The 27098-nt window shown below is 39.9% G+C and overlaps 1 protein-coding gene across 1 annotated transcript; it reads right to left on the minus strand.

Annotated features, from left to right (window-relative positions):
* Nucleotides 1-86: 86 nt before the first annotated feature.
* Nucleotides 87-27098, minus strand: PITRM1 (pitrilysin metallopeptidase 1). The gene is made up of 27 exons (XM_027717253.2): nucleotides 26978-27098; nucleotides 26669-26771; nucleotides 25636-25742; nucleotides 24902-25053; nucleotides 24354-24468; nucleotides 24146-24242; nucleotides 23607-23767; nucleotides 22219-22345; nucleotides 21407-21495; nucleotides 20722-20850; nucleotides 18975-19088; nucleotides 18451-18547; nucleotides 15291-15425; nucleotides 13189-13327; nucleotides 11656-11772; nucleotides 10407-10539; nucleotides 9601-9721; nucleotides 8723-8799; nucleotides 8277-8442; nucleotides 8052-8152; nucleotides 6989-7109; nucleotides 6126-6197; nucleotides 4857-4969; nucleotides 4193-4318; nucleotides 2816-2961; nucleotides 1078-1180; nucleotides 87-569 (listed from the first exon to the last, which is right to left on the minus strand). The coding sequence occupies exons 1-27, from the start codon at nucleotides 27013-27015 to the stop codon at nucleotides 476-478; spliced, it is 3093 nt and encodes a 1030-aa protein (XP_027573054.2). The 5' UTR covers nucleotides 27016-27098; the 3' UTR covers nucleotides 87-475.

Below are 27098 nucleotides of genomic sequence, written 5' to 3' on the forward strand. Positions count from 1 at the left end.
TCAACACAAGGTGGAATGTACTGTCACAGACTCCTTTGGCTGTAGGTGGCTTATGCAAAGGAAGCTGGAATTACCAAACAACAGAATGAAATCTGTCAGTATGAGAGACAGTTCTTTATATATCCAACAGCAGACATGATTTCAAACACCATTTAAAACTAGAGTTTTACATATACAAAAATATTTCCTTTATATAGTATTCATATGCAATTGGAGGAGTGAGGCTTCAGTAAAAGATTAAGGTCTGTCTTTGCCATGCAGAGCATGTAATTCTTGCTCTTAAATACTGTATGGTTAGAAAATTTTTCACATCGTTATTTCAAGGGCAGCTTCTAACTGGTTTGGTGAACACTTAAAAACAGCAATGAACCTTTCAGTGTTACCATAGCACTATTAAAAGTTACTAAAAAAAACCCTAATGATGTAGTCACACAGATTGACTTGTTTTGTGTTAGCAGGGATATTCAGCAGCAAGTCATCGTTTGACCCATGAGGGATCTTTGGTGATATCCGCATTCTCTGGGCCCAGTACAGCTTGACCACGAGTGCTCTTCCCAGCTGCAAGATACCTGCAAAAAACCCCCATAAACAAGTGAGAAGCTGGTGCATTCAGTTATCCATAGCTCTGCTCTCCAAGTTAAAAATATTTTCATCTCAGGAAAAAGTCTTCCTTGATGTGTACAACTTGTTAGTGCTTACTCTACTCTACAGTAGTGGAATTCTTATGTCTACAGTGCAATTCAGAAGTCAGACACAAAATGCTACAACTTGAGTAGAACCAGCTCATATAGTAAGTGTACTGCCACTCCAGTTTGTTTTTCTTTTGAGAGGTCCAGAAACTATCTCCCACAAATTCAGAATGTAGGAGGGAGTTACATCTGCTACAGTGCAGAATATAAAAAGCAGGATATAATTAACATGTCTCTTTCTAGGTTACAAAAGAAAATAGTGAAAGTATGAAGGGCCAAGGGGAGAAATCCAATATCTTAAGTATGACAACTTTCACAGACTTCTTAGAAATCAGGTTTTTGTTCTATTTTTCAAGTAAACATCTTCCTAAATTGAGCACAGGCTTACTTGTTTGATACATCAACCAGGTTATCACTGTTGACAGCAAAGAGTTGTTCTCTGTGTGACTGCTTCATTTCATCTGAAATCCCATATAAGAATTGACCCATTCCTAGGGAAAAGAAAACAAAACCCCACATTGCACTGTAATCTCAGTCACAGCCAAGTGCAGGAATGAGTGCAAACTACAACAGTAACATGTGCTGGAAAGGAACAGAGACTACTATCAGGCCACTGTTCTGAGACAGTATCTAACTGAGTCAAGAATCAAAGGTTAGAACTGGGTTGAGGTAGTAAGAGTTTTCCTATTTAGTAAAAAAAAAAATAAATTCATAATCTATTCTGGCAAGTGATTTGTCAAAAATCTGAACATAATGGTCTAGCAAAGTTCAGGCAATTCATTATGAAGAGTCTTGGTACTTTCTGAGTAGCTGCAAGCTGCGTTTCATAAAGCTGCTATTTTTAGAACTCTTAAAATTTGCAGTCAATTGTGATATATGTGCAACATGAAGGTCTGATCACCTTTTTGTACTACACACAGAAATCTGCATACAAATGTTTTAATGCTCTTGTTGAAATACTTGCTTACAGTATTTTAATATAAATACTATGGCTCCTTGAACAACCAGAGAACTCCAAAATAATCACAGAAAAGCTTTTTGTCAGGCAAATAAGCATAGGGGGAAGAAGGTGGCTTGGAAGGACTTCTGTCAACAAGTCCAAGCTCCTGCCCAAGGCAGGGCTGACTTCCCAGCCAGGTAAGGTTGTTCAAGTCCTTGTGCAGGGCCTGGTGACTGAAATGAAGTAACAGCATGGACATGCATTCCCTCTGCACCAGTTCTCAGGCCTATGGAACAGAGCTCTCCATTCAGTGTTCACTGAGTTTGCCATCGCTCTGTTAAGATCTGTGTTCAAATGCCAAGAATGTTCGTCATCCCTCACTAACACCAACACCCAATGTGCAGGCACTGCACTCGTGTGCACCTAACACTGGTTGATTGCCCAGACCAAAACAGATTCTGTCAGATAAAAGTCAGCTTCACTGGAACTTTTCTTGGTTAGTAAATTAGTATTAATACAAGCACATTTTATATAATACTAATCTTAACCCTGTATACTCTTTATGTATAGGAAGGGAATGTATTCTAACTGGGCGAGTTTTGGATTGAAATTCAGATGAGAATGCAGGAGGGAGGGAAAAGCGAGGAAAGTAAAGCAACATGTCAATAAGCTGAAAAGATGTCAAGATATTACCAAGGCATCGTGAGTGTGTAAATATATAAAGAAGATAACACCCTCTACCCCAGCAGACAGATATGCTTTAACTTCTTCAGAAAACAAGCACAAAGGGCTAGTGACAGTCACGGTCAATATGCCTGCTTGTGTCACAAAAATAATCCTTCAGCTTTCCTTGAATCAGAGGACAGCATTTCTTTTTATTCGTTTGCATTTCATGTCCTTTCCAAACCTAAAGTTGTTTTCCTCAATCTCCCTCCATCTCCAGCTGTATGCACCTGACATCAAGGAGCAGTAGGAATGAAAAGTTCAGCAGAGAGCCTGCATGCATGTGGTATGTCTGAAAAGAAGCAACAGAAACTGTCTGCTTCATTGAAACTGCAGTTAGCTTACATCTCCCAAGTACAAATTTTATCATCTGACACAGTTTAGCAAACTAAGTATATTCTTCCCCTTAAACTTAAAAAAATAAAGACACACTGGCAGCACTGGGAGACTGGTGAGAATATACCTTTATCCGAAGGAGCTATCGGTGCATCCACAGCAGCAAACACTGCCAGCTTAGCTTCATCAATGTCTTGTTGTGTGAATTCTCCAGATTTGGCCCATTCGACTGCTTTTTCAAATGTTTTCAAAGTGGCTAACGAATTTGGGTCTCTAAGAAGAAAAAGAAAACTTAAAATCAATTACTTCAGTCTTACAAAATGAAAAACCAAAATGGCTGTGTTCTCGTTTCATTCATAATTTACTATGCATCACACACAGGGAAAAATAAATTATAAACTTTCTTTTTATATACAAGAGAGGTTTTGAGGGTGCTTGGTTTTTGATTTTTTCCCCAGAAGGAACTAGTGTTATAAGCCAGGCAGATTTAGAGTTTGAGATACATGGCTGCAGTTCAGTTGCCTAAAAGTTCCAAGACAGTGTGCAGAGAACTGGTCTAATAACAGAGGGTCAGCTAAGCCAGCACTGTTCACAGGGCACTATCAATTTGCTGCAGCAGCTCAGAAAGCACATCTGCCATTACTACCCACACCAGTAATATTTACGATATGCCGTATCTTCTCTAAGCTGCTTTTCCTGCTACACCTGTTTTTGCTCTCTGTAAAACAGGTGCCACAGGTTAACAACTATTGGCAAGTAAAGGACTACTGCCAGGGCAAGTCCTACCACGTTGAAGCTTCACAGAGAGGCAAAGCTGCTCAAACTTCAGTTAGGAATCCTGACCAGGCACTGTGCTAGGCTGCCTTTAGGCCAGGAAAACTATTTAAGCCCGGACTCCAGCCATGTGGCATTTCTAGTGGGGTTTACGACTACTTTTTAAACACTTCCAGTTCAAATTCCATCTGAAAGTGCTTTGGTGAGCCCAATGCAAGGTAATTGCTCTGGACTGACAAAAAAGAGAAGAAAAGAAGGAGAAGGCAGTTCTAGCTCATCACCAGCAATGCCTCCAGTGATTCCAGCCAGTCACTGAGGGATACTGCATAACCTTATGGAACATGATCATCCTACTTCTTGGTCTCAAATTTAGAATAGTCTTAAATTCCCTTTTTTAGGGCCTCCTCCACCCAGGATGAAACAAGGAAAAGCCAGTTTTACATAAATCTGGTACCAAGACAGTAAATATCAAAGTACAGAGACTCAACAGTGGTTGCTACCAGCAGAGATAAATTAGGCTTTCCCAAGGACACCAACCACTGAAAGCAAGGAAGAGTTTATTAAGCAATTTATCTAACTTCATCAGCACTGAATCACTTCCTTGTTATTTCATTCCTTTTATTTCACTTCATCTTGAAAGAGAGCTACAATTAAGTTGAAAATAAGATACAGCCAAGTGCAGTCAGTGGTCCCCTCAGCCATGAACAGGAAAGAACAAACCCACTGTTACCTGTAGGAGTAGAAAGTGAATATGCCATTGTGACTAAGTTTAGCACCTCCACCATAAGCCCCTCCTTTCTCTCTGATTTCCGTGTGTAGGAATTTAGCTGTCATCAACCGAGCGAGGATTCGAAGGCTGGAATAAGAGAAAGAGCAACAGCAAAGATGTTCAGTGAATTGGACAACAGTAATATCCTCAACTTCCTCTAAAGCTCACCAGGATCCCCATTTGCAATGCACTGCTTCTTGTAATTTGCAATAGTAACAATAGCAATACTCAATATCTAATAATAGCTGAATAATGTGACATCACTGTAAGAGTGGCACTGCTCTGGATCATTCCTTGACTATTTCTATTTATTTCACTTTAATGAAATATGAGAGCAGCATTCTAAGCTTTATTACGTGCCATAGGATTGTCAACTCAGAACACATCCAAGTAGGCAGGGCTGTTTATTCCAAGTTAGCAGACAGCACCTCCCAATACTTCACTTCAGCATTTATAGGGCATCTCCAACCCAGCCATGCATCAGTTGCTTCATACAGATTTTGTAACAAATGCACTGCCAATCATTTTCTATCAACACTCCATTTTCTGCAGTCAGCCCAACACTTTCCATTTGGTTTTGTACTATGCAGCACACAGAGAAGTTCCCTGATGTTCTGCTTCCCACCTTGCATAGTCTGGAGCCGTGTAGGGAACTGTCCGAACGCATTCCCCAATGTAGTTCACTGGGAAGGGAAGTACAAAATGGGTCTTCATCTGGCATGGTTTGAAAGTAGGATCCTAAGAGGAGGATGCATTATTGTCACCATTAGCAGATGATGCAATTTATATAATTTATATAATGTATCTAATTGAGAACTGTGGCAAAATTTCCCTAGTTCTCAAAAAAGTCAAACATACAGACACACAAATGCTAAAGCTGCCACTTATCCCACAGTGCAACCAGTGACATTTTGCTTGTGCCCATATCCAGTACACAGAATTGCCTTGGGAAACTGAAGTACAGGGACACCATCCACCAGCTACCCATCCTCACACCCCAGCTTCTCAGTTCTGCAGATCTTCTGTCTCTGCCAAGGAGTTTGGACTTGGCCATGGATTTACTTCTATTGAAACAAGTGTTCATAACTCTCCACTTCTATGTCATGTATGTACATAGTCACCACATCGTATTTCAATCCATCTACTAAATTCTAGATGTTGAAAACAGGTTCCGAAACTGTAACCCACAAAACCCCCCCTACTATTTATGACAGCAGCTGCAATATGAATTTCTACTCAAACACCCCCTGCAATAAATTCAATTCTTCCTTACCACCCCACTTCAAAAATTCCTGTCCTCTCCATGTCTCCAGGTGTCTGTAAAATTTGCTTCTTTCCCTCTTTCACAGATACACTTGTTCGTATACTCACTTGAGCATGAATAGACCCTCACACATCTCCAGTAGTTTTAATCCACCATTTCATTATTCCCCCACCCTTTCTTAACTTCAGAGACCCCATTCCCAGCCCCTCACACAACTCTGGCTGGCTGGCCAAGCAGAGCAGTGTATTTACAGCACTGGTCAGCAGGCAAAACCGTGGGCTGAGCTCTCCCTGCCCCCTTCTCAAAGGAGAGCTCAGGGTATGCCAAGCTGCTTTTCTGTTCTGTAGCCAAATACAGATTTTCATTTTCACTTAATAGTCACTAATGCTCTTCTGTCAGGTGTCACTCACATTCAGAATCATTTAGGGAGGAGACAAAGGAAAGGAAGGGACTAATTGGATGTGATTAAGAAGTCTGATGGCTAGTTTAAGGGAACAATCCAGTCAGAGGACTGTGGAACTTAGGGGCACATTGTGTTTCAGTGCTGTGCCTCTGTAACAGCTTAAGATGGACCATAAGTATCAGTAGCAGCCCGGTAATACCAATATCCCCAAGCAGTAATGTACTTACATTAACTAATTTCCTTGTCATCTGCAAACCAGTAACCATTTCACTTCCCACAGGTTTCACTTCTGAAGATTTCTACAAAAGACCCAGTCCTCATATTAAAAGATAATTTAACGATTTATACCAAAAATACAACAAATGCAATCCCTTCCACTCAAACCTCTTTAAAACAATCATCAAACTGTGCCTTCACAAACATAAGCAAGATACTCAATTACTTCTTCGTATTTTCTAAGCAAAAGCCAAATGAATTTCCTTCCAAGAGTAATTTGGCACTGAGAGATACCAAGACAGAGATTAAATGAGGCCCATAAAGTTTCAGACTATCATTTCACTCATGGGTAGGGAACTTATTCCAGTCTCATCAGAAATTAAGACAAATCTGCATATTGACAGAGCAGATCCTTTGTCAACTCTACTGAATCAAGCACTTTTTGTGCCAACTGTCCTGAACACCCTGATAACGAAACAAATTCCTATGCAACTGAGGAACTGCACATCATGCCCTATTTGCTTTTGGCCAACACTTCTAGTAAAGCTCAGCTAAAAAACAAAATTAGTTTTATGCAACAGGGAAAGGAAGAAATTCTTTTTCCACATCCCACGCCAAGGCAGTAACCTCAGGGTAAGGCTTAACAGCTAATCTACAGGATTTCTATTGTCTACTTTATTGCAGTGAAGACAGTCTGTGTGGCAAAACACAGAGCAGCTGATCAGCAAGAGCTGACTCTTGCAACTTTCTTCAGACATCTTTGTATGGACTTAGTATCTGAGTTAAAACAATCTTCTCCTGATTGCACGGTGGTCATGACGCGATCAAGTGAACTGTATTTGATGCCTTAGTCACACACGATGTAATTTCTCACCTCAATCACATGGGGACGAACAGGTTTTCTCTCTTTTTTACTTCTAGCTATGCCCTTTAAAAATTTCTCTACTTCTTTAGATGCTTCTGGTATCTGCTGAGGCGCTGCATTCACTGAACATCTGTCAAAAATACATATCAAGTTTTTAAATATGGTTTTGTGTTTTCAGACAGTCTTTTATAATTTTACCACTTTGTCTTTCTAAACATTTTCTATCATATCATCATAATGTTAGATCAGTGGTCTCTGGTAATCTTAACACAGAAAAAGGCAAAATATTCATAATCCAGCATCTGATGTAGAAAAGAAGTCACAGTCCAATTGTTTTTCTTTTGCTTGACCTAAAACACCTTTAGAACCAAAGTTGAACAGTAGCAGTCAAACCACTTCTGTGCACGAGACAGGACTACCTCAGTTTTGCAAATATAAATGTCTCTGAAACAAATTAGTGCCCTCTGTATCTTATCTTTACAGGCAGCCCTACCATGGTTTTGAACAGTACAGATATTTATATAATTTCACTTAGCATTTCATGCTTTCCAAAACAAATTCTGCAACTTATGTCACTTCAAACAGACCCAATTTTGGAACTAATGCATCTGACACTAAACACCATAGCGTGTTTACTTTTTACTAATGTCTTTACATTTTCCAATATATGTATAAAGCAGATTTCAGAATGTCACTACTTTCTTTTCAGGAGAAAAAAAAATCCAAACCATACTGTATTAAACTGTTACAATACAATATAACAGTATTTGTATAATGAGCACCTTGAAGGGGAAAACAAAAAGGCAGAATTTTGAGTACTTCTGTAAAATCCCACAGGCCACTTACAAACTCTGAGTACAAAAGTTACATATGAAAAACTGAATAAAATGAGCTACCATAGCTACTACAGTTGCCATTCTGTAAGCAGGGAGAATTTAAATTAACAACATTCTTATAGTTTTTCCACAGACCTTGTTTCAAAGTATGCAATGAGAGGCACTGAGAAATGCACATTCACAGGCCATGGCCTCTCTTAACCAAAATGCCCCTTTTCTTTTTTGCTGGAGCTCACCTGATGTTGTCACTATTTAACAAATACTTCTTAATGCGTGGTAGTTTGCGCAGTATTGGTTTAATATCGGACATTTCTGCAATTCTCTTCATCAACTTCACCTGTGTGGGAAGGGAAGGCAGAAATATTACAGATTAAGTCAAAGAAAGAATTAGCAAAACCCCAGCACTGCAATTCCAGAGTTGAGGATTTGGGCCTCACTGAAGGATATTATCAACTTTTCACCTGATCCATCCCACTGAACATTTCCTGCAGTTCTCCAGAAGGGGTAAGGTTTTTGCTGGCTCTAATAGATGCATATAAATGCCCACAATCTGGAATGCCATTTGACAGCTCCTGGGCAGTCTTCTTAACTAGCACTCTGAAATGTTCTTCCTCGTCAAATCTTGGGCTGAAAAAGAACAGAAGCAGGTCTCATGCAAAAGGACACCAATGGATAATTCATCATCCCAAGTTCAACAAAGAGCTTTTAAACTGTTGGTTGTCCATTTAATTCACTCTATAGTCATGCACTTGATGCAATACTTAGGTTTAGAAAGACACTAAAGATTTAGTTATGAAAGAAATCCCAAAGTAGGATCTCTAAGAAGAGAATGGTTGGGGGAAGAGTGTAAAAGAGAACCCCAAAACACATGCAAACCCAAAACCAAACAAAACCCAATGTACTGTACTTGTTAAATATTTCACTCCATAAATGCATCATGTCTGGCAGATTTCTATCCAAGCACAGAGATGAAAAGAGCACACCCTGAAGGGAAAAATAAAAAACAAAACACAAAAAAAACCCTTCACACAAGACAACCAAATCAATGGTCTGAGAAATACACAATAACATTTTATGAAAGTGATGTAATGATGCCAACCTAATGCTAACATCACAAAATCACTCTAATGCAGGCTGTGCTACTAAATTAGAGCAAACATGAAATATGACTTGTTCTCACAAAGCAAGCCTCTCAACTCCTGCTCCTACACTCCTCAATTCCTCCTTCTTAACAGTCAGCAGCAGTTCAGAAAAAAAATTTCTCTTTTTTTTGCATAAAGAACAAGTAAAACTGTTCTGGGGTGCACCTCCCAGCAAAGGAGTCCCCCTAATTCAACTCCAGGTTCCATGGGGAACAGACCACAGAGCAGACCACCTGCAAGTTTGAAAGAATCTTAAAATATATTGCTAGAACTGTTATACCCAACACAGGCTCTAATGATCCTGCAAACACTGACATGTTAACAGCACCCTCTGTGTATAACACTACACCATTCTGTCCTCTACCCTCTGCTTCCAAAATGTTTTGCAGCACTCGAAAACATGGCAACAGATGCTAGTGAAGCATCTGCCTTAGACAGGATACCCACGTCAAGCACTCCCCTTCAGACAAAATACTGCTACTGTAACTGTCTGATTTATATCTTACACAAAAAGGCACAAGTCCTTTTATACACTAAGTTTTCAGTGCACATCAGCTGACCCTCTACCTGGAAGCCCTGACTGACCCTTACCTACACAGCTGTTATTGCAAGTGTAACACCTGCAGGTTTATGATTAATTTACCTGTTCATACACATCTAGGTGTGAATCATCTGGAATGATGTGTGGGCTGACAGACATCCCACCTGTTTTCAGTTCTATTTGCTGGGCCTGTTCCCTGTAATCAAGGGCTCCACATCCCATCCTGTAAAAAACGAGAGACATTTGTTTCATTTTCAGTGTATGCCAAAACAAGGATCCATACAGCATTTGCAAAGTACTGTTTAGGACAACACTAATTTAGCAACTAAACAATCTGGGGCATTATCAAGCAAACATAGTACTTCACACCTTACAAAAGCTTCACATCCAGCTTTTCAATGAAAGCATCCTGTTAATTTAAAATGGTGTATTAAAAAGTGTGCTTTATGTGCAGGCTTCCATATGGAACTACATTAATAATATCACATAAGCTGTTATCACCAAAAAAAGAACATATTTTTCCCAGACCAGGTCACTTGTTCTGCTCTGTGGTCCTCTTTCCCTTGTGGGTCACTGTTCCTGTGGCCACATGAAATCAGACCAGAAGTCTATTCAAGCGAAAACTTCAATTTCTGCTACGCTATTTTTCATTTACAGGGATTTTCCAATCTGTTCAGGGAATGCTTGTGTTGACACTGGGCAACAAGGCAATGCAGAGAGTGATGGAAAAGGGAAAATGAGTTGGCAGCTCTTTGGAGAAGAGAGAAGACCACTTTCTGCAGGAAACCAACTTATCAGTATTTCCCTTCTACAGTAAGAACAGATGCTGAAATTATTAAAGGCAGTATTATTTTGGCAAGCTGTATTACAGCCTGTTGCTTCAGCTTCTAAGGAAGTAAGCCTCTCACTTAGTAATGACGTTGCAGAAGAGCGGCACGTAAGGTTTGAGCTCCTCGGGAAGTGTGTTCAAGCTGGAAACAGCTCGGAAATAAACCACCCCGTTGGTGGGCTGAGCACAGTACTGGACAGGAACTTCATCAGCTAGGGATAAAAAAAAAAAACAAAAGCAAAGAACATCAACAGCTTCCTACTATAAACACACAAAAGCAAAACAATTTCTTACAAGAACTTCCCATTAAGAATAATTTTCTGTTGGCATTTCAGAGCCACCACTTGTTTAAATTTTGCACATTATACTGAACACTGGACTGAAAGATTTTATTGTGTCTGTCCATGGTAAGGTAATGGATACCTGGACAATCTGAAAAGAGAAATCTGCTGACAGAGGTCATATTTTAGAGATAGCATTCAAATAAAGGAAACGGCAACTTGTTTCTGAACAAGTCAAGAAGTTTTTCTTATTTTTGCCTTCATCACCTCAAAAGCTGAGGAAAGCAGGTTTCTGCACTGTACACTCTCAAGCTAGGACATTAGAATATACACATTAGAATTTTTGCCAAATCAGGTCTTTTTTAGGATCAAAATTATACAGTCTTGACACTTGGTCATTTTTGCAGGAAAGTGTCTGTCAGAAATACACTACAGAACAGTAATTACCTCCAAGATTCTGACAGAACTGTAACAATATTGAGATCTACCATTTTTTATCATTCCATGGGGTAAGCATTGGCAAAGCAAGGAGACACTTTCACTGAAGTTATGCAGAATGACAATTATGTCTTTTTTCCAATGGCTCCTGTATGTCACATTCTGTAAATAACGGAGCAGGGAGGGAGTGCAACAAGGAAGGCTCAATGCACCAGCTGCCAATAGTGCTGCACCCTGGGTAAGTCTTTGGAAAGTCAGAAAATTGCTCAAGAGCACTGAAAATGCCACTCAGAGACTCCTCTGATTGCAGGGCAACGGGGGAGTACACCCAGAGCAAGGAGCTGGCATCAGGAGCACTCCCACCAGATCCTGGGAAGGGAAGGGCAGGAGGCTGTTCCAGTCAAGAGCAGCCCCACATTGCCCCTCAGAGGCCATGGTCACACTGCAGATCAACTGCAATCTCTCTGATCAGAGGTGGGAGGGAAAGGACCATAACTGTGGACAACAAAGTGAGTCCCTCTGCTTCGCAAGGAGCAACAGCTGGGCAAGCAGGCAGGTAACAACCCAACAGTGCTGCTCTTTTGAGCACAAAATAATGGTGACACCAACCTGTGAGTGTTGTCTCCAGCACAGTGAATGGGATTTTGGGCTCGATGTCAGACACTTTTAAAGCTGGGAGACAAGAGGTATCCTGAGGTTTGCTTTGAAGAGCAATTAATTCCAAACCTAGTAAGGAGAGAGTATCAGCTTGTCATTCTCAGCTTTTAGTGAAAGTGCTGTCAAAGCTTAAAACCTACTGAGGTGATAAAGATCAGAAAAATGGAACTCTGAAGTTTGGAATCTTCTATCTGCAATTCTTTCAAATATTTTACTGAAACAAATTCTGTAATTATCATGCAACAACAGCAAGCAGAACACTCTTTGTAAATTATCTTTCCAATTCCCTCTCCATATCCTGTTTACAGTAACATGCAATTTAATCCCTGAAGAAGAGACACCTGCCAGTCTGCCCTGTCACCCAACTCTGAACTCTGACCCAGACCTGGCAGGTAAGAAGCTTCTTTCTAACCCATTCCCCCCAGTTCTTACTCAAGTGCTCTGATGCAGGTAACTTCTTGTGATTAATTACACATTTCAGCCTTTCAGATTCTAGCTGGTCACTGTTAAGTACTCTTCAATTTATCTTTGTAAGCAGAAAGCCTCCTCTGATTTTGTGCTCCCCTGTCTCCTGTCTCACACCAAAGCTTCAGAAGATTAACACTGCATTCTTGGAGGATTTCTATGACTAGATCACTATATCACTGCCTTCACAAAATCAGATTACCGTCCAGGGTTTCCAAGTTTAAGTTATTATCCAGAAGAAGTTAAACACAACATTACTTTTATATTTGGCTTGATAGGTAGGAAATGTAAGAAATAAAATTACAAAATACAGGTTTTATCAGTGCATGGAACAGACCTCATGCTCATAAACAGCACCAAGATACATGATGGTATGTATGTATCTGAAGGGAGGGTGTCAAGAGGATGGAGCCAGGCACTTCTCAGTGGTGCCAGGCAATAGGACAGGAGGCAACAGGCAGAAACCGATCTACAGAAAGTTCCTCCTGAATATAAGGAAGAACTTCTTTACTGGAGGGGTGATTGTGCACTGGAACAGGTTGCTCAGAGAGGTTGGGCAGTCTCTCTCACTAGAGATATTCCAGAACAACGTGGACACAATCTTGTGCCGTGTCCTCTGGGATGACCCTGCTCGAGCATAGAGGTTGGACCTCTGTGGTCCCTTCCGACCTGAACTACCTGAATTCTGTGAATTCATCTCCCACTTAGTGCAAGTTAACACGGGAAAGAACAAGCAGGTTGGTATTTTAAAATAATTTCCTGTTTTCTGCCCTAACAGAGACATTGATCATTCTATTTTTGAGTGTTAAAACTACTAGAATATACCAACAATACACTGTAGTGTAAGCACTGCACTGCACAGCCCCGTAATAAAATACCCAAACTTCCAACAAAAAAACCCATTCCTTTCAGGGCAAATGCTGAAGTGTCTCTGAGAATTTAAAATGTTCTACAGAATATCAGCTAAAAAACTGTGGGTTTAAGCAGTTAGAGAAATAAAAATGTGAAAAGCAAGTTAACCTTTTTCAAAAATTTGGGTTTTTTCTTCTTCAGAAAGTGCATTGACCTTTTTTTCCAGCTTTTCTGCTTCCATTTTAGCTTGTTTATCGTGGTAGTCTTTCTCCGGACTCATTGACAGAGTCAATCTGTGAGGATTATCCTGCAGAAACATATCCCAAAACAAAGCATTATTAATTCTGAGGGCAGCTTTCTTGCCTCAGATTATTGCTTCATCAGCAGTAAATAAAAACGGTCTGTGCATCATTTGGCTTGCATGTTATCAAATGCATCACATACAGAGAGTCTGAACTCTCGATTTCATCCAGAACAATCTGCTGTGCAGGTGGGGAGCAGAGGCAGCTCACCACAACAACAAGCATGAACACTCTTCTGTGAAATTTCAGCACAGACTCAGAATCCCTAAACGGCACACAGGACTCATTAGTTTAATTACATCAAGGTTAAACAACTGTACGTAACACCGCAGAGCAGCACACCACAAATTTTATCTGGAGAGTACTCTAAGACAGGGAATTTCATTAAAAGCAGGAGGGTTTCATTAAATACCTTCTTCAACCTGCCCAAGCTTGAGTGCACAGACATCCCATATGATATAATATATAATGATATGCATGCCTTATCCTGCTCAGAAATGGTTTACATCAGCCTTGCTGCCACAGAACTCCAGGCACAATGCAAATGTCACAACTGCTGCTGAATTCTTCTTCAGTTATACCAGACTATGGAATTCTAATATCAAAATTACTCAAGCAGCTTCCATTTGCCATAATACTAGGAGGCCAGTCAAAAGACAGTGACCTCAAAAACTGCCCATTTCAATGTAGGAGTCAAACAGCAACATCTGTCGCTGACAGACACTGCCAATAATCTGGGACAATGTAATTGGATTCTGTTCTTTATCTCCCCCACGCCTCTGTGAAAAGACTACAGAAACCCAACTGAGTATGGAGTTGAAGAGGGAAATGCAAAATTAACCAGCTATATTAAAATGGACAGAACAAATGGCATTCTCTCCCTTGCTCCCTGTCTGCTTTATTAACTTCCTGGTACAAGGCAGAACAGTGCATAATCTTCTGATAGAAGAACATCCAACTATTCTCATCATTTCCTACTGAGTCGTGTTTTTGCCTCAGCCCCCTCAGCAGAACTGTAAAGGATATTCACAAAAATACTGCACCTACAAAAGCCAAAATTTAACAGCTCCCTACTGCCTCCAGACACTAACAATGCCTTTAGGAAAACTGATTTCAATTAAGGCCACTGTCTCTTGTTGCCTTTGAGTATATGAGAACCAACATTTACACCAATCAGATTACTTATTGGTAATTACTTATAACACATCTGCCTTTCAACACAATTTAAACAAGTTGACTGGGCGGGGGGGAAATCACAAACAAAAACACAACCTTACCAACAAAACAACAAAAACACCAAAACAAAAATCAAAACAAACAACAACACTCTCCCCCAACTACAACAAAACAAAACAAAACCACTTTTGCATTATTATCAGTGATTTTTTTTCATTTCTGGCATTAGCTAATTAAGGGCTTCAGAACTATTCAGTGCTGTAATGTCTTTATAGATTTTATTTCTGCAAGAACTCCAGAAGAACACACGGACAGGAAAACATGAAAAGAGCAGAAAGTAATTGGCACTGACAGCAAAATTCAGACAGCAGTTCAGTAAACATGAGGAGCACCAAAATAATCTTATTTGTAATCAAATCTTTTTCATGGAAGAAGAGACACACATTGCTATGTCAATATTAAGGAACATATAACTAGGTCTGTAGTTCTCTCAACTTCTCAGTAGGAAACACCCATGTGCCCTTCTGTAGCATCAGGCATCAGAGTCTGGTAAAACATTAGCATTTTATCAGTGTTCTATTAAGTGTGGTTCCAAATGTCCAACCAGATAACATTTTTTCCATTTTGAAAAGCTTTCATTTAACCATCTGAAATTAACATGCTTCATTCCAAGTGCTGCTGTTCTAGAAATAGGCAACATGGTGACAAAAAAATAGCCTTCAGTTTAATTTTAAATACAAAATTCTGATTTAAAAATTAATACTGAAGATAACTTTCCATAAGTCTGCCTACCTTAAAATATGTTTTAACTTTCTCCTGAAGAAATGTGGGATTTTCTTTAAGACACTGCCTGAACCGAGAGACTTGATCTGCAATCTTCAGAAGCTCCACTGGATCCCCATCTTGATTCCAGCACGAGGCTATATGCTGAATGGAAAAGAATAATTAGGTAAGCAGGACAATCCATCTGCATTTCTCTAACTGACAGCCCCTGTGTTCCAAAACCACTTTACCATTTATATTTGAATAACAGACATATAATGAATACTTCTAACATTTTTGGAGAGCGGAAAAAAAGCTGAAATCCTTGTTCATATTAAGGGACAATTCCATCATCATCTGTCCCCTGTTCTCTCCATTCTTGCCTCTAATTTTATCATACAAAACCACTGTCTAATTATTACACCTTTTTTTTTTTTTTGCAAAGGTGTCTATATCTGTATTCTGAAAACATATCATAATATTCTTTCCTCCCTCACATTTAAAATAAATTAATTTTTCAGCTCAAGAAAGCAGGAAAAAAGAAACAGGTGGTAGGGACAAAGTAGTGTGTATATATATATATATACACTACAGTCTAACCATTTATTGTATCCATCAGATGAAATGATTTATAATAAGGTAACTCAAATATGTAAAATAGATGGGACTTTGGAGAAAGAAGACACTAAATAATCAGAAATATCCCCAGGATATTTCTTTTGGAAAGTTTTTATTCTAGTATTATTTTCTAATTTGAGACTATTAAGTTTGCTTGAGTTGCTATTGAAAGTTCTTCAAATACACCACAGAGCAAGATACCAAAAGCTTCTGTATTTCTACTCTGTATGAATAGGGAAATAACAAAAAAAAGGAAAATATAAAAAAGCCCAAGAGATATGAAAGAAAAAGCCTTTACTAGAAGCATATAGAGAACAAATCCACCGTAACTGTCAAAACCACATTCTCTTTTCTTACCTGTTTAATTTCAAGCAAGTATCATAAGCCTTCAGCCTTTTTCAGTAATAACTATTTTTATCTATTCTGTGGAAATTCCCTAATGTGATTTAAAGAATAGTATTCTTTCAGAATATGCTTGAGTTAGTTCTCTTGAAACAAAAGAAGTCACTCTACTTGAGGCTTCTGCAGGGTCATTACAACAATTCAGTGCTGGTTCCCAGTAGGCAACCTAAAAGTTTAACCAAATATCTAAGAGCATTGCCCAAATGTTTTTTGAGCACTGAGAGGCTTGGGGCCATGACCACTTCCTTGGTGTCACAGTTTATCCCTGGCTGGCAGCCTCACTCAGCCACTTACTCACTGCCAGCACAGCAGGATGAAGGAGGAGAATCAGAGGGGTGAAAGTGAGGAAACTTGTGGGTTGAGATAAACACAGTTTAAGAGGAACAGTAAAAGCTGTGCGTTAGCAGAGCAAAATGTGGAATTCATTCCCTGCTTCCCCTGGGCAGGCCAGGTGTTATGCTCTCTCCAGGACAGCAGGGCTCCATCACATGTAATGGTGACTTGGTAAGACAAAATGCATCACTCCAAACATCCCCTGCTTTCTTCTTTCCCCAGCTGTTGTTGCTGAGCTTGGTGTCGCATGGTGTGGGACAGCCCTTGGGTCAGCTAGGGGCAGCTGTCCCAGCTGTGTCCCCTCCCAGCTCCTTGCCCATTGACAGACTCCTCACTGGTGGAGTGGAGTGCAAAGCAGAGAAGGCCTGGACACTGTGTCAGTATAATGAAAACAACCCTGTGTCATCAGCAGTATTCAGCACAAACCCAAAACACAGCCCCATACCAGCTACTGAGAAGAGATCTAACTCTATCCCCAGCCAAAACCAGTACAACTTGCCTGTTCCAGCACTTTACCACCCTCACTCTGAAGAGCTTTTTCCTGAATTGATGTCACCTATCTTGACTTTCCTAACACCTCTGACAGTCCCACACACCATCCTTAGTTGCTAGATTGGAGAGATATGAGTTTGATGGGTGGACTATTTGATGGATAAGGAATCAGCTGTAGGACCACATGCAAGCAGTTGCACTCCAATACTCAACATCCAAAGGGAGATCAGTAACAAGTGTTGTGTGCTCCTGAGGGGTCTGTACTGGTTCTGATACTATTTAACACCTTTATTAACGATATACAGCCAGTGGCAGGGAGAGCATGCTCAGCAGGTTTGCAGATGACCCTAAGCTGTGTGGAGCAGTCGACACACTGGAGGGAAGGAATGCCACCCAGAGGAACCTGGACAGGCTTGAGGTGCTTGAGGTGTGGACTCACATGAACCTCATGAAGTTCAACAAGTGCAAGGTCCTGAACCTGGGCTGGGGCAATGACTAGTAATCAGTACACACTGGGTGATGAATGGTTTGAAAGTAGACCTGCAAAGAGTGGCCTGGGGATAAGAAACTAGAAATGAGACCAGAGTGTGTGCTCACAGCCCAGAGAGCCGATAGTACCCTGAGCTGCATCACAAGCAGTGTGACCAGCAGCTCGAGGGAGGTGACTCTGCCTCTCTACTTCACTCCCTCTAGACCCCATTCAGCTCTGGGGCCTGCAGGACAAGATAGACACTGATCTGTTAAAGAAGATCCAGAGGAGGCACTCAAAAATTATCAGAGGGCTGGAACACCTCTGCTACAAAGAAAGGCTGACAGACTTAGGGTTGTTCAGCCTGGAGAAGAGGAGGCTTTGGAGAAACCTTACCATCGCCTTTCAATATTTGAAGGGGGTTTATATGAAGAACTTTCAATAGCAACTCAAGCCAGGAATTGAATTAGTGTACATTTTCACTTGTGAATCTTGAAATTAAGTTACAGCAGTACAATCCTAAATTCCATAGAAAAATACAGTCCTCCTATTTGGCTTTTAAAAACACACAAGGCATCCAGCCAAAACATACAGTTCCCAGAGCCAGTATGGCATGCCCCTCACAGAAGTAATTAGTGCTACTGCAATCAAAGCTACTATTCAGGCAGAGACAACAGGCTCACTGCCCAATTAAGTCATACAGTGAGGAGTCCAGAGGTAGTTTCATGGCTACTGAAAGAAAAGATGCCCACGAGATGACAAAGCCCCTAAGTAAAAAGTTTTACACACCAAGAGCCTACAAAATGATCCCATATTTTATAAAGATATAGGCAGCAGGGTTTTTTATTCTTAAAAAAACCACACACACAGACTTACAGATGTCAGGGCAAGTCCAAAACTTGTAGACTGATGCTTCAGCTGGATTTCAATTTTGTGAAGCAGAGCTTCAATCCTATCTTCCTCAAATCCTTTCCTTTGGGAAGGGATGATGAGAGAAGAAAATCATATCCATTAACACTAATCACATTAAATGAAGGTATCAAAATGAATTATATCATCGATAAAGGAAGCATTACAACATAATGTCTTCCCCATTGAATTGAAATTGGTATGAAATAATATTAATATGTTGTGTCATTTAGTGAAACTGCACTAATATCATTAAACTCCTGAAGATTACACTGATGAAAAAAAGCTGCAATAGAGAAAGAAGCAGATAGAAGTTTTAAGTGTATTGAACAATATTACTGGTTCTTTGAAGCGTTTATTGTAATGTAACTGAATTTTTAAGGCATGTTATTTTATATACATATCTGTATTATTACATGCCTACATATTATTATAGTAATACCTAAAAGACTAAAAACTAACAACATTCTCAAAAATTGAGTATTACTCACGCAATAACTTCATCAACTGTTCTAGCAATTATCTGTTTCACAGTATCAATGTCTCTTTCAGCAATACCCTGTAGACCCACACTGAAATAAGTTTCTCTTGTTGAGCCATTAAACCTAGAATAAAACATATCCAGTTCAGTGACAAGTACTAGAACTTAAGTGTTAAATCTGCCAACAAAGGTAGAAGAAGGAGAAAAAAAACCACTCATAATTTCCACATACACACCCAAGACTTTAAAGCTAGCTAGAAAGAAAACTAATTATCAAAGAGTCAAGAAATGGAACTTAAAAGCATGTTTTGTTCAATTTCAGTAGTAGTAGCCACTGTTAAGAAAACACATGGCATATGGTATTAGAGAAAAAAAAACAGTTACAAGAGAAAAGCTGGTATTTGCTGTTCATCTTCCCATTCATTTGTAACTTCTTTCAGGTAAAGAAGTCTCACTTTTTGAGGTGAAAATTTCTGCTGCATATATTACCAAACACATATATTCTACTTAAGCAGCTGAGTGGAATGGTACTTTTAAAGCAGCATTTGTAAAGTAAGTGGTCTAAGCGAAGTGTTCCATGAACACCTAGCAGTTCAAACCAAAGCCAGTACACAAAATGTAATAGGTGCTCATCAGCTCATATACAACCAGCATTCCACATCTAAAAAGCACAGAAGGAACTCAGTGGTAGGCTCAGGCATTGAATTTTTCAACAGTGATCTCTGGACTCAAACATTTTCTTCTAGATTGATTCATCAGCACAGTCACTAAGGCGAATTAAAGCCAGCTTACTGTACAGTTCAACCCTGTATCAACAGAGCCAGCCTGGAAAAGGCTCAGCTGACCAAAAATACAAACTAGTCAAAATACACTTCAGTGTCTAAAGATGGATTTCCATTGCCATGCTCTGGAATATTAAGATACCTGCATGGCACAGGCATGCATGACACAGGACTTGCAGGAAGCCAATGACTTCACATAGAGACTGGAAGAGTAAGACATTTAAAATCACAGTGAGCACAGTAAGGTTTCCTACTCAACCTTCTGAGACAGTCAGTGCACTGAGGAGTGATTTTTGTCATCCTCAAGTCTAAAAATCAGTCAGATGGATCATGCCTGGAAAGTGGTTCTTTCTTTGTGCATACAATAAAGCCAAAATACAACGAGCAGCTGGCCCTGTGGTTCAGTGAAGACTATCCACCCACTCTCAGGCTGCAGCACGAAGACACTCAGAAGACTGCAGGAGCTACAGTTTGAGTAAATGTTGCCTCAAATACCCATTTGTACTGAGGGGATGGCAAGCTGATGGCACCTAATTGCACAAAGGCACATTTGTGACAGACCTACCCACTACTAAATCACAGAATTGAAGCAAAAAAAGCAACATGGTACAGAGAAGAGCTACCAAACTCTTCTGAGTAACACTAACTGTCCAGGATGAAAAACTTCAGTAAATTAGGGCACTGAAGGTATATCATGCTTTATACCATCTATCCGTTTTTGTTGGTCATAAGGTTTAAACAATACAATTTAGTTTAAACAAATTTAGCATTTATCAAATTATTTTGATGAGCTAAAAATTACACTTGAGAATGGTTTACAGTTCACCAGAAGAAATTCTTAAGATGTTTCAATATTAAAATAAGATTATTCTGGTATAAGCTGCCTGTATGAGAGAAGAGTTCTCCCAACTTAATACCGGGTTTTAACTTTTCTAATATTGCTTATAGTGATGAAATGTAAAGTGTAACACTTACCCAACATCAGGACAAAAATCTGTACCAACACCAGACTCAATTAAGGCTTTGTAAAAAGGAGAATTCGGCCCATCAACCAACAGTGAAGACAGCAGGCTTAGTGTGAACGTTTCAAAAGTGTCTGTAATACTAAAGAAAAATTAACAGTTCTTAAAAACCATCAAGGTACAAGTGTGTGACACCCAGCAACACCAAGTCCATTTCAGAATTACTTTTACAAAACAATGTAGAGGGAGTCAGAGAGAAATAACTGTCAGTTATGAACACTGCTCCAGACCTTAGGGAACTAAGAGAGCTCTGCACCCTTCACTTGTTATAACTACCAGTAAAGCAAGTTAAACTGGGCTGCGAGGGGAGATAAGTTAGTAGCAGGTCATACAGAAAAACTTGCAAATGACAGGAAATTGAAAGGAAGACAGTGTTATCAAATATCTCACTCACTGAACAGTTGTGTAAAATGCCTGATTTTCCTTGTGTCTATCTGCTAAAGACAAATTTTGCTTAGCAATTTGGCTTAGCAATTAAACTTCTATTTACTAAAGCAGGATTTGTCTGACTTTCCCATGGCATTACTTCCCCTAAAGATGATGTTTATCAAGGGGACTGGGGACATGAAACATACCTACATCTTGCTTAAAGTCCCAAAATGAGCCTTTGATTCAGAATTTCATTTTTATATACTTACTCTGTTAACAAGTAGCTGACACTGACAGTTGTCTGCTTGGAAGGATCAGCAGCAAATGAGTCTAAGCCACATGTTACACTGTGTTCTCTCTGGAAAGTAAAATAAATGATACAGACTAAACTTAAGAGCAGAAGTTACAAACAAAAAATGACTGCTTGCATCTTCATAGCATCTTCTTTCTAAAGATTTAAAATAATTTTACAGATACTCACGGGTAAGTTTAATATTCATGAGCAAATACACAAACACGGGATATCTTGAAAAATGTGAGTGGTATCTCAGTTTGTAAAAGTGGACAATAGAGAAGAGGCTGAAGGAAATCTGGCCATAATGAACATTCTGAGCTGGCTTTCAAACAAATGCTAAAATTTTCCAGACAAGTCAGGGAGGAAAAGGAGGAGGGGGGAGGGAGAGAATGGAAAAAAATATTTTTGACACCAATGTTTGGAGGGTTGGGTACCATTAGAAGGAGTATTTCCTGACACTATGTATCAATATTTCTATCAGTAGCACCAGTGCTTCAGATGATGAGGGCCTTGCAAACCGGAAATAATAAATATAAACAACTGCATGCAATCATTACTGAAACTCAAAATAAACACAGTTTGTCCCCAGTACAACCAAAAATAAAAATACTTCGGCTCTCGTTTACGCAGTTCTAAACAAAAGAGTAACTCCAAAGGTTGGGCTAAAATATTAACCTGGTATATTCAGTTTCTGCAATTCCAAGACTGGATGTGTACTGTTTCTTTTTATTTAATTGTTTGTGGGTTTTTGTTTTGTTTGGGGTTTGGTTTGATTTTTTTACTTACAGGTTTTTCCCAGAGCTTCTGTTTTGGGATGTCAGTTTTTGATTCAATTCTTTCAAATTTTACCAATGCTTCCTCATGGATTTGCTTCAAATGTTGCTCCAGTGGAAAATTACCATAAGTGAAAAACCTACATTTCAAACAAAAGATTGGGATTAAGCATCAGATTTCACATGAAATTTAGAATATACTCTGTATGTCATGTGTTTTCCAATAATTCAGTTACATCTTGAGAGGGGTATTACAAACAATGTCTCAAAGTTAAAACCCACCAACTTGGAACATACATAAAAATCACAGACCTCTTGGTAAAATTCCACATTTTTCAACTGGGTTTTATGCTTTGGAGGCCTCAAAATGCCTTATGATTTTTCTTATGTTCAGGTTTTTTATTTTTAAATTTGTTCTATTGCAGCAATATACAAAGATACAAGAAAAAATATTAGTAACTGAAGCCAGAAACCCAGTGCACTCAAGTTTCAGAGGACAAAGTTCTGACAGTCCTCACACATTAAATATAAAATACAATGATCCATGCCTATGATCTATAAAACACAGCTGGGTTCCTTGGGTCAGTCTACCAAACACATTCACATATCTACAAGACTTCGGGAACTATATGAGCATGAGGAATGTCTCAGGTAAATCTTATCCCTCAATTAAAAAATCTAAACACAGGTACAGTAGAATACTTCAGATGATGAGAAAAACAATGGCTGGTAAATTCACTATCACGACACAAGCTGATGTTCCTTAAGTGAATTAATCAGAGTAACAGATTGAGAACAAAATTAGTACAGAAGAAATAATTATTTCCCTCCATGTAACTTTCAAATTGACTTTTAGCTTAAATACCTTATTAGCAGCAACCAAATTAGTATCTGACTCAAATGAAGATCCATTATTTGGAATCCACTACAGTAATATGCGATCTGGGAGCAAATTAACAGCTATTCATTTGTAACTTCTAACTTAATCTGTGTTGACTTCAAAGAGGACAGGAACCCCTAGATTCATCTGTGCTACCTGTATCATAACTCCTTAACATTATTGCTAAACATGTATTTTTGTGCTCCTTTCCCCCCAACCCATGTGAGTTCAGGGTGAAACATCTGTAAACAAAAACGCCCAAAACAAATCCTCATGATCAAGCCAACAGAAACACCCCTGAAAATTACCCATCTCTCTTTCCTGCCTCAAATCCAACCTCATTGCTCTTCCTACATGAAATTCCTTGCTTCAATGCTGTCCTAGCTGCTGGAGGGCACAGGTTATCCATGTTCCTGGCCACGTGGATGGAAACACTGTACTGGTGGTCTTCCCCTCACAGAAATATGAACAAAGTGCTAAATCACTACATAACCTAGAAAGTTAGTCCCAATTTCAGATACCTGGAATTGCTTGGATGATAATGTGTGGCATGGAACTGTTTAAGCTGCTCCCATGTAAGATCAGGAATACATAATGGATCTCCACCAGATACTACACCATAAGTGTGATCAGGAAGGATTTTGTTCTGCACGTGCTGTGCAAATATCCTCTCATTATCTGTCTTAAGAGGAAAACACCACATTTCAGTGAAAGTCATCAAAACACATTTTAAAGATAAAAGGTGCTCAATAACAAGGCCTCAGAGCTCCAGCTTACTCAAGAACTCCCTCCTAAATGCTCCCATAAGCATTTAGTTCTGCAGTCCCACATACGTTAATAAAACGTTATCGTGTGAACGTAAGAGAAAATTCTACAATGAAATACATTAACAAGGTGCTGTTTTATATGTAAAAAACCTTTGACAGGTTAACTTTAAAAAAAAGCAAACACGCCTATGCAACAGACTGTCGACTTTAGTAAATTTTCAAGAGGAATGAGAATCTCTGGTGCAATAATGCACCACGTGTAAGATCTTAAACCAAACATTCACAAAACTTACAAATGCCCCTTTCATTTCATTAAAAACTACTCCTTTGAAGACTAGAGGTGTCTGAGGATCAGCTGGGTTCTCATGTTCTAACCTCCAACCTTCTTGCCTGAAAAATTAATAACAGAAGGGTTAGGAGTTTGAAGGTTTTGTTGATTTTTGGGGGCTCTTTTTTTACTTTAAGGTTTGCACCTTAAAGTGCAGTTTCAAGCTGTCTTACCAGAAATCTAATTGCCGTAGACATGGAAAGAATGCTGCATCCAAGTACACAGACAGGAGATTCTGAAAGTCCTTGGGATTTTGTGTTGAAAATGGGTAGAGTGTGTAATCACTAGCTGCATATAAATAAACATTAAAAAGATCAGCATTTTAGAAAGTCTAAGATGCATTTTGCCATCATTTATTTTTAACTTTTCATCCATATAAATAACTGGAAGAAACAGTAAGTATGAAATGTATTCTTGCTGAGGAATACATGGACTTTTAAAATCGCAGCTATTTTACCACAAGAGCTTTGCTTTAGCCATAGATACATATCAAGAATTAAATGTATTGCTGTATACTACAAAGCTCCAGCTCTACTGGGACTTTGTAACTGCCAAATGAACATGATCTATTTTGTTGTCTTGCCTTGTTAGTTTTTCAATATCTCACTCAAAACACCTAATAAAAATGGCTCCCCAAAGTGAAATTAAGGAGAGCCAACAGACAGCCATAATGCAATAAAACCTCATGCATTTTAAGTGGCATTATTCACTTTTGGCTTACCTGTGAATGCATTCATAAAAGTGGATAGTGACCTGTTTAACATTTTAAAGAATGGATCTCTGCAAGGATACTTCTGAGAACCACATAACACCGTGTGCTCAAGAATATGTGGGACCCCAGTGCTGTCCATTGGAGTGGTTCGGAATTGTATACTGCAAGACAGAGAGCACAGAGTGGAATGCACTCATTTGTGAGGAGAAGTCCACCCAACTCCTACCTACAGCTGTGATTTATGGGAACATCATCACTGGCTGACAGCTAGTGTGACACACATCAGGATGCAGAGTTGTTGAGTTCTTCAGACTCTTGAGTGCTCAGCCACCTCTTTCAGAGGGTGTATAACCTCTGCACTTCTATTTCTGGAGGTAGTACAGAAGCTCTTAGCACACGAGTAAACACATTTATTTTTACCGAAAAGGTTCAGAAAAAAAAAACAACAAACCTTTGTGGAAGGTTATGGTTGCATTATTTCTAAATTTGGAAGTTTTCAAGGCCCACCTGCATAAATGTCTGAGGAACTGCACCTGAATTAAATACTGACCCTGTTTTGAGCAGCAGACTGAACAACAGACTTCACGACATCTGTTCCAACCTGAAAAACTCTAAGAAGACCCACAAACTAAGTACTACCCTCTCTGTTCTTACAGAAAAATCCAGTCATGAAGCTAGATTACAATTCAAAAACCACAGGGTGATGCTGAGATTGAATGTGTTATACATATATTCATGTTTACCTGAACAGATTATTGGAGTCCTCCCGAGCCACATGTAAATACTTGGCTCCTGTACCATCATGACTAAGCTTCACTGCAGTCAGGAACAGCTCAGGAACAGCTGTCACCTGCATTGGAACAAAACATTTGTATTGCAGTGTGACTGAAACTGGGTCAAATAGATCATGGATGACATAGGAATGTTCAATTTGTTGATCCCATATATAATACTGTCTTATAAAGAATTAAATAAATTTTTGTTCCTATGGTGTGACAGGAAAAAGGCATTATGCAAATGGAAAATAAAATTAATAACCCAATTAAAGTAAACTACAACCAAAGAACCATACTCTTATGGTATAGATAGAAATTCAATCAGAAATACAAAGAAAATGCATATATTCAAATATCAGTGGCTAGGGCAGTAAAAGAAAAACCAAGGAACCCTGTTCTACCACTAGCTCTGTCACTGGCAATCACTTCTCGAAAGCAACCTTTACTTTCTGCTTTTTTTTCAAAAAAGCGAAAAGAAATTCAACATATTATTTCCCTCACAGATTCTCAACAAAGGTGTTAAAAGTAGCTTAGAAGAGAAAATATTGCTTGAATGTGTTTCATAAAACCGCACACAATGCAGTTCAGCTATCAGTCAGGACTTTTAGGAGGTTACACCGAATGGTCACACCTGCAGCAGACACACAGGCTCGCGGGGTGCATTATTTACTCTAGAATTACCTCCCTGTTCTTGCTATCTCGCATTGGCCTCTTTAGCCACCAGCGCGCCTGTAGCAAATGCGGGTAGAGTCCTTCCCAAATCTTCGTTCGCGAAACCTAGCCATGATGATCTCCCTATAGGAACATGTGTTAATGGTACCTAAAGAATCTGACTGCAGAAAGGTAGCTACAAGTAACTCCTGTATCATTTTTCTGGCTGATCACCCAAGGCATCCTTGTAAGTCTTCAGTGTGCAGTGGCCTCACGAAGGTGTCTTCCAACCACGGGGAAGCTGATGTACACAAACACAGAGGAACCGCAAGCGGCGGGCGACGCTCACCTGCTTCACCGTGAAGCCGTGGATGTGCTCGCCCACCCTGTACTCCAGCGCCCTCTCATTCGCGGGAACGCTCTTCCACCTCCACGACTTCCGACTCAGGGACCTGAAACAACACAATTCCCTTTAAACAAACGCGCTCCCGCCGGCGGCGCTACAGCCGCGAGCGGCACCGTCCCTCACGCCCGGGGTCCCGCCGGCCTCCAGCGAGGCGCTGCCCGTCCTGGGGCCGAGCGGGGCCCGGGGCAGCGCAGGGCGGGCGTTCCCCGCGCGGTGCCGGGCACGGGGCCCCCGCTGCCCCCGCTCCCTCACCGGCCGCGGCCCAGCAGCCCCCGGGAGCGGCTCCACATGGCTGCGGGGGTGGGCGGCGGGACCGACGGGCCGGGCCGCACAAGCCGGCACGGTACGGCACGGTACAGCCCGGCACGGCACA

The sequence above is a fragment of the Pipra filicauda genome, unplaced genomic scaffold (genome assembly GCF_003945595.2).
Source record: "Pipra filicauda isolate LSUMZ 115617 unplaced genomic scaffold, ASM394559v2 scaffold361_size729390_pilon, whole genome shotgun sequence".
Taxonomy (NCBI): domain Eukaryota; kingdom Metazoa; phylum Chordata; class Aves; order Passeriformes; family Pipridae; genus Pipra; species Pipra filicauda.